Below are 14370 nucleotides of genomic sequence, written 5' to 3' on the forward strand. Positions count from 1 at the left end.
CAGGGAGAGCGACATAAAGCCATATGGCTGCTTCGCGCGCGCGCACGTCTCGTGCACTGTGTTGTCACCCAACATCTAACCAAGTAAACATTATGAACAAACAAATCACCCTATTAAAAACAAGTTCAATTTGCGAGCAGTCTATCAATTCCAGCTTTTTTTTTTTCGTAAAACAGGCTTTGTAATCCTGTATATAACATCAAAAGACAGGCCTCCAAGCCTCAGAACGCCAAAAAACCTGAACTGGAAGAGCTGCTCATGCATGGATATGGGAAACCTGAGACCTCTGCTTTATGTAAACCTTGTTAGCTAATATGACCGGCCCTTCCGTCTGCAAATGGAGCAGAAAAAGTAGTGGTTTAATTGGAGCATGCTTTCACCATTTCTTGCTTGATGTCTTTGAGACACGCGTTTCTAGTTGCAATACTATGTCACATGATGAGTATTGTGTTACAATTGTCCCATCGGTCAGCTTCTGAATTGTAAATATCTTTGCGTGGCTGCAAACATGATGGCTGAACAAATGTGCTTGATGTATGAGCATACGCTGAGCCTGTCTCACAGGTCTGACTCTTTCCCAGTGCTGGGTTTTCAGCCAACAGCTCTATGCATGCCAGGACCTGCAGTGACACACTGACAACAGAGAAATGAAAACTACAAGCCCTAGAATGCTTTCTGCGGCAAGCTGAAATTCGCTTTCATATTATGGGTCCACTAGATCCCTACATATCGAACTTTAGTGTCAGCAAAGTCATAATATAGATAGTCTGTGCATTGTGGTATGTTTATCCTCGTACATTGTTAGTATTTTGCAAACGTTCACTTCTATCCTCATGGAGCTCATGGGAATCACACAATCTTTGTGGACAGAAGATCTGCGATACATCATCCTATCAAACTTGCTTTTCCATTTATTGTATGAATGTATTGACATTTGTATAGTGCACAAACGGCTAGGAAGCAGCGGAGAAATGTACATTAAATAGAATGTTTGGTGACGACAAAATATTTTTTTTATAATGAAGAGACGTTACGTACTTGAAATGCCCATTACCTTATTCTTTTTTTTTTTTACACTTGAAGCCATAGTGAAATAAAGTGCTTTGCACAGAATCACACAACGTCAGTCAACTGCGGAAGTTTGGATTAGGATGAATGGTGACAGCTGTGAATTTTGATGCCCACAGTGCAGACCATTTTTTTTAGTGTAATTTAAGACGGGCTCTGCTAAATTCTAACTGAGGATGTCCTGTGAACCAGGAAGGGGTCGTTTACTTAAATTGTGATGCCGAGCCTACAAATCGTCTGCACCAGCCTCCCTCCACCCCTCACCTCTCTCCACCCTCCTCACACTGTCAGGCAGTCTGAAAGACAGTGGTGTAACAAAACTGTAAGACACTCGCCATATACAATCACCCTAGCAGTCGCACATGCAGGCATAGGGATACTTCATAGGGGTTGGTATCAAAAAGCTGGCGACCTGGGAATGACTTTCTTTCAACTTACTCCCAGACCAGATGGAAATTAATGTGGGCTTTAGACCATTCCAGTATTGTAAACACCAATGTATGTTACGTTATCTGGTGTCCGTATGGCGTGCAGCTTCTGCTGGTGTGACATTGTGCGTCATGCCTTGGCTGCATAGGAGCAGTTGGAGTGCTTGATTCGGGAGTACTTTACTAAACAGGAGAAATGAACACAAAAGATGTGTTTGCATATCTGAGGTTTCGCAGGTGGGACCGGCAGGGGTGTTTGTAAATATAGCCGGCTAAGCGAGGTGCCGAAGTACTGGGGCGGGGACAAGTGAAGTAAAACAATAGCTGTTTTAAAATGGATCAGTGCAATCTAGTCTGAAATGTGAGCAAACTTTAAAAGTCTCTGAGTGGAGAAATCAAGTGCGAGCAGAAGGAAGCGGGTGGGGAAGTCTGCCGAGTGGTTGAATTGTTCTGCTTGCTTGTTTTCAGAGGGGGATCTTGTTAAAAGGGAGGAGTTTGTGGGGCAGCCTTTGGGGAGATCTTATCGGCCGCGAAAGTGAAAGAAAACGAATACTTTCAGGCTGCCAAATGGTGCGCGCGCCCGGAGCACATGCACTGTAGTTGGCGGCCTGAAATGCACTCGTTTCCACTTCCAAATGTCGCTTACTATAAGTCTCGTTAGAGCAGCGCTAAAGCGCTGTCTCAGGCGAGACCTAAAAATACATAAATATACATGCATGTAATTGAAAATTGACGTTTTCTACAACAACAGAAAACCTAAAGACATCATAGTGTACAGATCAAATACTGGCATTGAAAAAGCTTAAAACCTGTAATAAGACCTCATGACCATAACAACAGCCAATCAATTATATCCTCAAAGCTAGCAATGACTATATTTTCACACACAAAGAAACATTTGTGGCATCACTGTTTAAATTCACTATAGTTATAGCTACTTAGCTGTCTAGTGATAAAAATGCTTGAACATTCATCAACATGGCCCCTCTATATCTCATTCACATAAATTTTACTCCTTCCTAGAGTGATGGTGGGGATGGGAGTTAAGGGTAAGCGAGTACAATGGGGGTTGGGTAATAAGGTTGATATACTACTGTTTCTTGCGAGATATATGTCTTGGCATGCAAATTCTGTGTAATTAAATCTCTCTCTGTGTCTCTCTCTCTCTCTCTCGCTCTCCACCTTTCTCATCAGACGCTTGCAAAAGCTCCGGACAAAGTGGAAGGCGATTCACAAAAACGCTTAATCTTCTGGCACGGTATGGAAAACAACCTGAGCAGCTTTGAGTCCGTGTTGCATCCGGGTTACTACCTATGTACCCGCACGGGTGAGAGCCCAAGCAACTTGGAGCTGTGGAATAACCCGCAACTGCAGCAGGCCATTTCCGAATTCCTGGTGTCGAGCTGAAAGAACCCAGAACTCAACTGTGTACAATCAGCTGTGGAGAAAGGTGGAGGATAGCAACTCAGGATAGGTAGATCTACCTGACTCAATGAACAAGATGTCAAATAATCCAGGTGTTTCACAGCAGGTCTGGTTCTAGGATTTTCGAGGCCGAAGGGGAATGTGCGAAGCCCCTCTAATTTACATGAGTGACACCTTCAGTGCTCCAGAAGCTGCTTTGTGCAGACTCCTCCTGGGCCATAGCTCCCCTCTCTGCCACTACAAGCACCTCTTTCACAGCTCATATCGGGTGTGGGGGGTGAAAGTGTTAGAATAGCTTGGGGGGCTGAGAGTTAAAACTGTGCAGACGGTAAAGTGCTGAAAATGGGTGTCCCGCAGTGTCTCTCAATGGGCAGCCAGGCAGGAGGCCTAATTGCAGGACAAAATGCTTCCCCTTGCAACTGGAACAAGATGAAGTGTCCCCCTTCCCTAGGCCTCCCAAACCATCCCTGAGAGGCCCAGGGAGGGAGCCCCCTCCTGTCAGCCCGTTGCAAACAGACACCTTTCTTCAATGGGATCGGCAGGAGCACAAGAGGTTTGGTGGTGTGTTGTACTGGTGTGGGGCCCCATGCTGGTGGGCTGAGTGCGAGGCCCTGGGAAGCTGCCCACGCTGCCCATGCCTAACGCCTACCCTGCTTCACAGCCTTGGAGAAAATAATAAACCTGGTAACCCCAGCATACAGCAAGCAGGACAGAAACAACCCACGGAGAATCCTGCTATTCCACAGCAATGAAAGAAACGTTTCACCAGACAAACAGACTATTTATCAACCACTACAAAGACAATGCTGCGGAAGATCCCCCACCTCCTCGCCGACTAACCAGGATACAAAGTACTTTATTATTGCACTGAAAACACCTCAACCAGATATTATATATATATTTTTCAGAAAACGAAGCACCTGTGGATCACTTAGTATCACATTTGAAGTTTAGAAAAAATAAAATTATAACATGGTCTGTGTTCTTAAAGAATACCACTCTCTTGTACACAAATGGCAAAAATATAGTTTCCTCATTGAAATATAATGAAATTCTGGATCATGTTCTCTAAAAGTTCTTGAAGCTTATAAGTGCCATTGAGCACTCAAACTCTCTCCACTATCATGACTATTTATGAATGTTTTGTAAAGTGATGGTTAAATGAGGGATGAATGATGAATGAATTGTATGATGTGCTCCCATGCAGCGGACATGTTATAATAGGTATAAATAGATAACAGGCCCTGAACCCCCGTGATCTGTTAAGGGATTTCTTCATGCATGTTATTTAATTTTGAGCCCCCATGATCTCCTAAATAGACTTATTGCTACAAGGGAGTGATCCAGGAATGACTACAACCACTTCGGTACTGGCCTCTTGTCGTTGCATAAAATCGGGCCGGTCTACCCCACTAGAAGTTAAACTGGGAATAAGAAAACACACCATTTTGAAATGGAGCCATAGTGACTGCAGCCTGAATAAAGGTGCCTGCAACAAGAACAAAGTGATGGATGGAATGCTTGAATTGATCTCAGTCTTGGAAATCACACATGGCCGCAGCCCAGTCCTCTATTTTTCACCCCCAATGACACTCTAGACGGAGGCCTTTCATGTGCAAATCAGTCTTAACCCTGCTCCAAAAGGAGAAGTACATCCTGAACTGCCAGATCAGGTCCTTTCAGCACAGGGACACAAGGAACCCCGGGCCGGTTTCAACATACTTAGGACTCATCAGTAAGGTGTATGTTGCTTGAATCTTGTGGCACAGTACACATGGAACCCATGTCTGGGCATATCTGTTGTACTTAGGGCGTCCACTGCATCAACAACAAAATGATGGATGGGAAGTTTGAATTAACAGTAGACACAGGCCATTGATCGGGGCCACATCCCAGGTCACTGATTTTCACCCAGTATGCCACTGTGCAGAGAAACCAACCAAACACTAGTCTTAAACATGCTCCAGTAGGAGTAGTCCAACCTGAAATGCCAGGCCAAGTCCCCTCCAGATGGGAGCATGGTCAACCCTTAAGCCATTTCGACCTGCCTAGGTCCTGTCAAATCCGTGACATCTTATGGACCCCACACTGATTGTTTAATCCGGAAACATCTTCATCTTATTGTCTAATAAAGTGCCGTACTGATTCATACCAAGTTTCACTACCTAATTCCCTCAACAATAGCTAATTGTTAATTGGCCCAATAAATTAATATTGGGACAAAGTGCAATGTAGCATCAGAAATGGTGGAATTCCCAATTCTCTGCTTAGATCTTCTTTTGCATGGTTTCATATTTTTCAACCTTCGCTAAGGTCTCACAATAACCTTCTTAGACTAAGAACAGATTTAAAAATTGGTTGTGGGTGAAAAAGGTAAGAGGTGTGTGGGTCTTGGGCTGGATATGCACCAGGTTGGGAGTTAGCCCTGGTCCCTAGGGTACTAATGTTTCTGAGCAAGGGTAGATGGTTAATCGTGATGGTTGTCAAATTGTGGATTTCATCCGTGAGGTGGCGCAGGCAGATAGAGATCTTATCAAGGCGGGCGGCCCAGTCACTCTGGTTAGAGTTGGTTAAGGGTTTTGGTGAGAGTTCCGGTAGGGGGGACAGGCCTCTTAAGAGAACTGGTTAGGCAGAGGCGGCATTATTACGGTCAGGAAGAGCGAATGAGTCAGGGAGGTCTTGTGGAGGACCAATCTGTGTGGAGAAGGGAGCCGGGGTAGGGGGGAGGGTAGGAGGGCAACTCAGGGGGGGTAGGATGTGGGTGATAAGAGGTTGAACGAATTGGGTGTTATAGGTTCAAGGGATGGAGTTTTCCTGGCATTAGTAAAGGCTGATGGCGTCCTAGGATGGATCTTGCAGGGTAGATTCACTGGAGAGGGATAAAGCGGATGAGCGTGAGAGGTTACAGCGGTGGGGGACCTGAAGTGTATCAGCTTAGAGGGCAGGGGAGTATGTGATTAAGTAGGGCAACTAACCATTTGAATCAAAGGTTGTGTTGGGGATGAGGGCTCTGGTGTTGCTAGGTCAAAGGGACTGGATGGGGTGGAGATCTCTTAGGGTAAGAGTAGGGCTAGGGGAAGATGGAGTCACCCCAGACGTTAGTTAAGGTGTGAGAGTGACCTCATGGTGTTAGGGTGAGTTGAGGGGGGCTGTGGGCTCTTATTAATCACCGTTTTCTTGAGTGTAGGGAAGATATTATCCATTTTAGCTAAATTGTCATTCGAAGCTTGAATTAGGATGATACCGTTTGTGTAAAGGGATATGGTAGCGTTCACATTGTAGAAAGGCGAAGGCGAGGCAGATAATTTGAGGTCATAAGGAGTTTTCCTGGTGCCAGTGATACAAAGCATGGACATTGGTTAATTTACCCTTACTGGTGTAGAAATATATATCTGAGATAAATGTTTCAGGGCGGGTTTTCAGTAGCTGACATTTGTGCTTTTTAGCAGCATTTTTTGATAGATTAGGAGGGTAGTTAATAGTAAATGCATGGAGGCCTCAGGGATCTAGTTTTATGTCCATTCTGAGAATGGCGAAGGTGTCGCTGGGAGAAAATAGGCACCCACTGGAGAGGGAGAGAAGAGAGGACGGAGAGATAGGAGTGGAGGATAGGCCTTCACACCTTTTTTTGTTGTAATTATTTCTCTTACTCTCACTTTTTCTTCTTGATTTCTCCCTTTCTTCTAATCACATCCAAATTGCTATCTACCCTACCTTTATCTTAAATCGTCTCCCCTTCATTCACTAGTATCTTAACAATTATAGGCAGTCAAAGATGCTAACCACATTAGCAGGGTTGTGTGTTGGAAGACGTTAGTCCTCTTTTGGCTTTAGCATAGTTCAGAGGGAGGGGGCACCATCTTCTGTGAATGAGCCCAGACCAGTGACAAAATGGAGGTTTGGGCCTTGAGGGCTCGGAGGACCGGCAGTGCTGGGTCAGTCAAAACCCAGAACTCTCCTCAAGTTATCCTTATGAGAGTGTGCAGGCTTCCAGCGGTTTCCCCTTCCCCAGGCTCACAACACAATGTGGGCAGTATGTAACATCCTCAGGGACTATGGCCCCCTGATGCTTGGTTCCTGAGGCTGAGCCGGATGAGATGCGAGTGCGTCCTGGAATTGCCGGAGCTCGTCTGCTCTAGAGAAAGGCAGAAATCTCCTGACTTGCGGGCAGGTCAGCGGGGTGGGGTTGGCGGGGGGCCACAGCTGCGGCAGCCAGCCCATCAAGATACAAGATATCAGACAGCACCAGAGGGGGAGGCAGTAACTCACTGGCTCACCCGATGCAGCAGCCCTGGATCCAGTCGGGGCTTCGCTCTTGCAGCGGCTCACAATGTAGGCAGTAGGTCACAGCCTCTGGGCTATGGCCCGCTGTTGCTTGGTTTCTGAGGTTGAGAGTGGGATGAGAGGAGAGTGCGTCCTGGAGTCACAGGAGCTCGCCGCTCACAAGAAAGGCAGACTCTCCCGAGTTCACCCAACTCGCAGCAGGTCATTGAGGGCCCCAGGTGCAACAGCCAGCCCGGCGTATGGGGAACCCGGCAGCGGGAACCCGAGCGGGGCCGACACAAGATGTCAGGTGGCCACGGAGTTGGAGGCAGTCACTCTCCGGCTTACCCGATCCAGCGGCTCTGGATCCAAACGGGCCTCAATCAACTTTCGCTTCAGCATCTGCATCGCTGCCATCCGGATCATGTGCGCCGCTGCCCTTCCAACATGTGCAGTCGGACAGCGCCTTGTAGCTGAGACCACAACTAGACAATCAGGCAAGTGGTTGGTTGATGTGGTTGATCTTGTCCATCATGAAGTGTGTCTTACGCTGGTTACTTCAGGCTAAATGGCAGGGATAAACAGGGGATATGACCTGATGGCTGATCCCAAACCCCGGGAGCCGCAACCAAGAGCTCCCACACCGCGGTCATCTTACATCACCTGCGGTATTTAGGATTAAATATTTTTATAAGGTGATATGGGGTGTCCCTTACAATGCCATTCTCATCAGTGGATGGCAGGGTGTTTTCGCTAGTGGAGCAGACTTAAGTTTCCTGCTTCCCACGTGTGGACAAGATATACTGATGATACCCTTCTAATCAGGTTACACCTATTGCCCATTGCGGGATAGTGCACATTAACTTTCGCTATATAGGAAGAATAAGGCCTCCCCTGGAGTTTTTTCAACGTTCTCCACCCTGGTGATGGATGTATGAGGAGAGTGTCTCTCTAGACAAAATGCAGGGCCCGATTCACAAAAGTAATCTGAGACAAAATCCTAACTTTACTAACTTTACGGCTTTCGGTAATCACAGAGGCATTTATGAGTACTAAAGGTAGGATTTTGTCTCAGTAAACTTAAGACAAACTTAAGTTTAATTGAGAAAAAATCCTAGTCGTAAAGTTAGGATTTTGTCTCACTTCAACTTAAGTTTGTCCTAAGTTTAACTTAAGACCAGAATGTAAGATTAACTGAGACAAAATCCTAACTTTAGTACTTCTAGATGCCTTCTGTTAATACCGAAAGTCGTAAAGTTAGGATTTTGTCTCAGATTATTCTTGTGAATCGGGCCCGCAGTCTTCTTATAGAGTGATGGATTAGTTGGAAATTGATTAAAAAGTTTGCGGTACAAATCAACAGAACAAGGGCACATGGTGCAAGCTAATTGATAACAACTTGTTACAACAAAATGGTCGCACACTGCTGACCTACCTGCGTGTTACCCCAAAGAACTGTGGTCCCTGTAGTTAGCGTCGGCGGATACACCTATGCTCGTGTCGTGAGTGCAAGTGTGAATAGCGTTAGCCATCCCTGGACACGTGTTTCGAGGTAGTTGCCTCTCGTCAGCAGGGAGTAGGAAAGAGTGTAACGCTATTCACACTTGCACTCACGACACGAGCATAGGTGTATCCATTTTGATGATAACAACTTGTATGGAACAAAGAAATAAAGAAGATGTATTGTCTCTTCCAGAGGGGAAGCAAAGTACAACATTTCAGTGACCCATCTAGAAGCCCACCATGGGCACAAGTATAATGGGGCATATTATCAAGAGAGGCGATAAAATTATTGCCGCTTTAGAGGCAGAAAACTGCTGCTAAAACAGCGATAATGGGCTTGATAATATGCTCTATGGAATTCCAATTGAAGCTCAGGTTAGATGTCCTTCACATCTAACATGGGCTTCAATTAATATTCCATAGAGCATATTATCAAGCCCATTATCGCCGTTTTAGCTGCAGTTTTCTGCCGCTAAAGCGGCGATAATTTTATCGCCTGTCTTGATAATATGCCCCAATGTTCCTTCCCCAGGAGTGTGCTCTCTTTCTCACTGTTCCGGAATGTTCGTAATCAAAGTTGTAGTCCTTGCAGGGAGTATAGTGTCCCTTAAGTATGTAGTATACCAAACTTAGGTTGGAAGGATGTCAGGGTTGAGAAGAGCACTTCATTCTCTAGCTCAGGGAGGAAGGTGCAGCCAGAGTTGAAAATGGCAGGCTATTAAATTCCAATGCAGGAATGAAACTGATTCAAAGTGAAGGGCTCAGAAGCTTACATGGGATTCAGATGGCGAGAGATAAGCTAGAAGAATGGAGTACCCTTCCAAGTGGCCGAAAGAAGAAACACCCTTAGCTTTCAACTAGATGAGAGAGCAAGCCTCTTCTAGGATAGTGCAGGGTCAGTCAGAGCACATAGCACATGATGAGGTAGGGAAGTGGTTGTCTCCTTGCCATCCATGGGGACCTTCTGGATTACTACAGGCCGGAGAGGAGCTACCAGCTCTGCAGGTAGGGCGGCTGCAGCTCTCATTGAGGCTGATTTTCGGGTGCACCACAAAGTAAAGATGGAATACTTAGCACCAGTTCATCCCATAACCTTCCTAACATAGCAAATAAGATGAGTCAGGCTTCCCAATCCAATAGGACTCAGGACACAAAGCTCTTCTCTTCCTTTCCAGAAGTTTTCAGTGAGGTTAGCAGACCACCCAAACACTACAGCTTAATGCTCCTCCACTCATCTTGAATAATTCCATGAGGTCGCTTGCCCATTTGACTCCAGAAGCTTATCCAGATCAATCATCCAGGGCTCCTCTTCAGGTCATGCACAGCTCAAGGAGGAAGCAGCCCATCCCAGTCCATTCCTACTTCTGTGTCCCATCCAGTAAACTCCCCTGTAGATGAGTGCACAGGTATCTAGGGAGTGAGATCAGAGGAACAAGTTACTTTGCTTTGGCACAACTCTTTCTGGTGGACAATCTACCTAACCACAGAAGGCGCACTTTCAGAATACACCCATGTGTCATACTGGATCTAGAGACGTTTTCCAGCGATACTCCTCTGTGTCAGTAGGTGGTACTGTGTGGGTCAGTGGTGACTCCATACTGCCTCAGAAGTGAAGGTGCAGAGCAGCATATTAGCGACACCCCTACTCACTGACAGCAGTTTTGTTAATCTTTCTCCTTATGTGACCTCATATGCAGAGCATATCAACAAATTGTTGATGACAGTGTGTGGATTTCTAACTTGAGATGGACTTCGTGGAAGGGCATCTAATTGCAAGGATAACATCAAACACCTTGGTCAGCAAGCTGAAAGCATACAATTACCGCTGCTCAATCTCCATGCATGAAGGCGATTCTGCTGCAGGCCCCTGCCCTGTTACTGAGACAGGAGGTCCTCTTTTTCTGGCAGCCGAACTGGAGGGCAAATACATAGGCACTTTGGGTACCATACTCTCCTGGCTCAATCTGGGGCAATTAAGATGACTTGGGCCTTGTCCATCCAGACCTTCCTCAGAACCTGAGGTGAGTCAAAGAGCTCTGTGTCCAACCTCAGCAGGAATTCATCTCCTTTTGAGTGCTTTGGAGAAAACTCCAACCTGCAAACTTTTGATACTGTTCATACTCGACAGTGGCGCAGAGATCTAGCTATGACACACCACTTTGGTTGAAGATGTCCTGCACCATCTGCACCTATAAACCTATATAGGATTTGCGTGTTTAGACAACATAGACTGTGGGCTTGGTGTCCAGACTGATTCCGGACACCCCCACCGGGTATGTTAGCCTGTATACCAGCTAGTTCACAGTGCCACTAGAAACCCCTCTTACCAAGGGGAGAATAGTTCTTGGAAACTATCGAACATGACAACCCTGATCCCTCAGAATCGTGGAAACAGTGCAATACTTTTCGCTCAGTCACTCGTGCTCACTTTGTCTCAGAGAGATACACAGAATAAACAGTGGGGACTTTTTTCAATAAGCATTTATTGGACCATCGTCATTCTAGTGTAAAATAGGTGTGCTGAAAGAACCATAAGACAGTAACAGATTTAATTGATTATAAGCACTAACAGAGTAAAAGGATGTTAGATTCCTACCATCATGCTAAAACAATGAATACAGGCAAGTATATAAAATACATGACAGTAGTAAAAGCGTACTCCTACGATGCAACCCTAACTAGATGTACCTAAGTGTGTACCTAGCATGTATGTGAGTGTAAAGCCAAGCATCCCTCTAGGATAAAGTCAACCCCATTACCTGAAGTGAAAGACAGTGGGACCCCGTCTTGGTCTCAAGATGGACACCCGCTGGAGTTTCTGTGTGCAGGAACCTCAGCGTCTCATGTCAGTGTGTCGGCATGGAAGTCCTTTTCTCCTCTGACTACCTCAGCAAGATATGGTGTAAATATATATATACCCAAAGTAGCACCCTCAGCGGTTCTACCTTGCTGTGTCATGTCAGATTTAGGATGACGGAAGGAGTGACTTTTGTACATAGCTATTATGCAAGAGATGGTAGTCCTACTGAGTTTCCAAAAATCCTCATGCATAATGGATGAGGCTAGTTTTCAAGGAAAACCCCACGTCCTGTATGCAGTACACTAACTGGGTAAAATGTCAGTCCCAAGAACCGTTATGTAGTGTAATGGTAGGGGAGAATATAGGTGAAAGGTGACGTTGCTACCTGAGCCTATATTGGGGTACCTATATGAAATATAACAGGAGATGCCAGGCTATGCTCAGCTTGTCGACTCTGGCATTCAGAGACAGCCATTAGGTGACTGGTAACCAGAAAGATGTTCTGCTGATCCAACCACCTTCAGAGACTTAGGTCCTACTGACATAGGATCCAGGTCCCACTCTACCCAGCTTGTTGCAGTATCACAGGGCAGGCATGTTGTCCTTGAGTAACTTGCAACAGCCTCCCTGAGATAGATAGCAGGAAGGCTTCTAGGATCTGAGGCATTGCCCAAAGCTCCACAAGAGTGATATGTGGCTAGAGACCAGAGGCCTCTGATCTCCACCTCTTACAGGTTACCTCCAGTGGTGCATCTGTCACAACCATGAACTCTGGGTGGGAAAGAGAGACTGGCCTGCTGCAGGTCAGGTTTGCACTTATCATCCACTATTGCAGATCCGGAGCGGTCCTCTGTGAGATCTGAATGGAATAGGAGAGTCAGCCCTCATGCTGAATCCACTTGGATCTGGAAGTCCACTGCAGGGCCTGCATATGCCACATGACATTAGGAATGAGGGGGGTGCGTGAGACCAGGTGACCAAGGCTTAGAGCCATCCTCATGGAGACCCAGGGTTGAGAACAAATCATCAGGATCATATTCTGAAAGTCCAGGACTTGCTGCAGTGGTGGAAAGGTCTTGAACCACTGTGTCCTGGATTGTCACAATGAAGGGAATCTCCTGTATGGGGCTCAAGTGAGACAGGGACTCATTGATAGTAAGCCTCAAAGATGTCAGAGTTTAGGCATTACCCCAAAACACAAAAGAAGTAGGTTGCCTGTACCCATCAACTGGGAAAAGCGATCGTGGTAAGATCTGGAGAGTTAAATAATGTAGTTCACAACTGGTCTAAAAGAAGGCCATCCTTAATGGAAGCGGATGGCTCACACACAATATTGTGTTATGCTTCATCTTAGGCATCCTCTCCCCATAGTTCATTAGTGTACTATGCGGTAAAAAAGGTATGCACTATGAGAGGGAGACAAAATGGGACTGGAATATATAAATGTATTGCTGAAATTACAGATGTAATGTTGAATACAAAAGGCAATAAAATATGTTTAAAAAAAAAATAGCCATCTTCTCCCCACCCTGGGAAGATGGTACTACCAGGGCGGACTCAATATCCGCGAAGACTTGGCGAAAGGAGGGAGTTCTTGCATAAAACTTACAGGACAAAATCGAGATGCAGTTGTATTAAAAGTACCTTAAAGTTCCTCGGTTATCACCTTTATTAGTGAGGACCTCAGGTACGTTAAAAACAAAAGAATTATAAATGGTACATATTTCTCTCAAGTTGCATATAACCCTGGTTGTGTTGCACATAGCCAGTCATTAGATCACATAATGTCATACCCCATGTAGAGGTACTGTGGGGAGTGAATCCTCATCATTATCATTGGGTAAACACCACATTGGGAACACTTATGGTACAAACAAGCATACACATGGCACATACTGGTGCCCCTGAGTATTTAAGCCTCAAATAACGCTTGTTGTGGTTAATATGTAAGCAATTGGTGAGTGATTTGGTAATAACGAGTATTCTTGGAGTATGTACCCTGACACCATACTCGCATCACACACGTGTGGTGTTAGTACTCATAGTGCACTACTATAGGGTTCAAAACAAGCATTAGAACTAAGATTGCTGTGCTTACCTAAAGTATGTTGGAATACAGCATCATCAGGTGACGCTGAGGTGCAGCATTGTACGCGTGCTATCTGTAAGTTTACATTACAGTTATCATTGCTTCAGTAATTGCAGAGAGAAGAGAGCGTTGGCCGGCCCAAATGGCCGACTTCTCATGAACAATTTTGGTGTGCAGACAGCTTGTCTGCACCACCCGACTCCGTGTCCCCGATATAGTGAGCCCAGTGGGGACCACTGCTTGTTAAGACCAGTTCTCTTCGAAGGAAGCTAGAGTGCTAAACGTCAATGTGACGGAACTGCGCATTTCCAGCGGCCATATTGTAGTGGTCATGAACATTGAGATGTCTGGTTTGTACACTAGGGAAATGAAAATTAAATAAATGCAAGATATAAAAAGCCTTGCATAAGTGGTCCCAGAGTGCTAATGGGACAGGAAAGGGGGGGGGGGGGGGTTGTACAGTATGCATTTTGAGACGAGCCCTAATGGTATGTCGTAGGGCTAATATGTATAAAATGTATTCATGCAGATGTGGCAAACGGGGTGAACATAATACCATGTTGACATCATCACTGGACAGTATTCTACTGTTGAAGCTAGTGGACTGAGATGTAGAGTGTGTGTTATTCGACGTGACAAGTCCCGGATGTCATCGGGCTGATGGTGCATCAGACCTGAAGGTTGTAAGAACCAGTGTATATATCTTCGGATGCACCCAATACGAATGCACAGGGGATGATGCTGTATCCCAATTGTCATTGAGGGCCAATCAGCACCGATGGATGTTAATATTT

At 45.6% G+C, this 14370-nt stretch overlaps 1 protein-coding gene across 3 annotated transcripts in view; it reads left to right on the forward strand.

Moving 5' to 3' along the window:
• The window catches only part of LOC146784295 (uncharacterized), a 305758-nt gene that overhangs the window by 59722 nt on the left and 231666 nt on the right, over positions 1 to 14370 (forward strand). For 2 of the 3 annotated variants that reach the window (XM_085635521.1, XM_085635522.1), the window contains one exon: positions 2691 to 3914. The exons of the other annotated variant lie outside the window; for it this stretch is intronic. In XM_085635521.1, the coding sequence (XP_085491647.1) occupies positions 2691 to 2903 (213 nt within the window). In that variant the 3' untranslated portion in view covers positions 2904 to 3914. Of the gene's footprint in view, positions 1 to 2690; positions 3915 to 14370 lie in introns of those variants that run through there. 3 annotated transcript variants of the gene reach the window in all.

This window comes from Triturus cristatus, chromosome 11 (genome assembly GCF_964204655.1).
Source record: "Triturus cristatus chromosome 11, aTriCri1.1, whole genome shotgun sequence".
In the NCBI taxonomy this organism is placed as follows: Eukaryota; Metazoa; Chordata; class Amphibia; order Caudata; family Salamandridae; genus Triturus; species Triturus cristatus.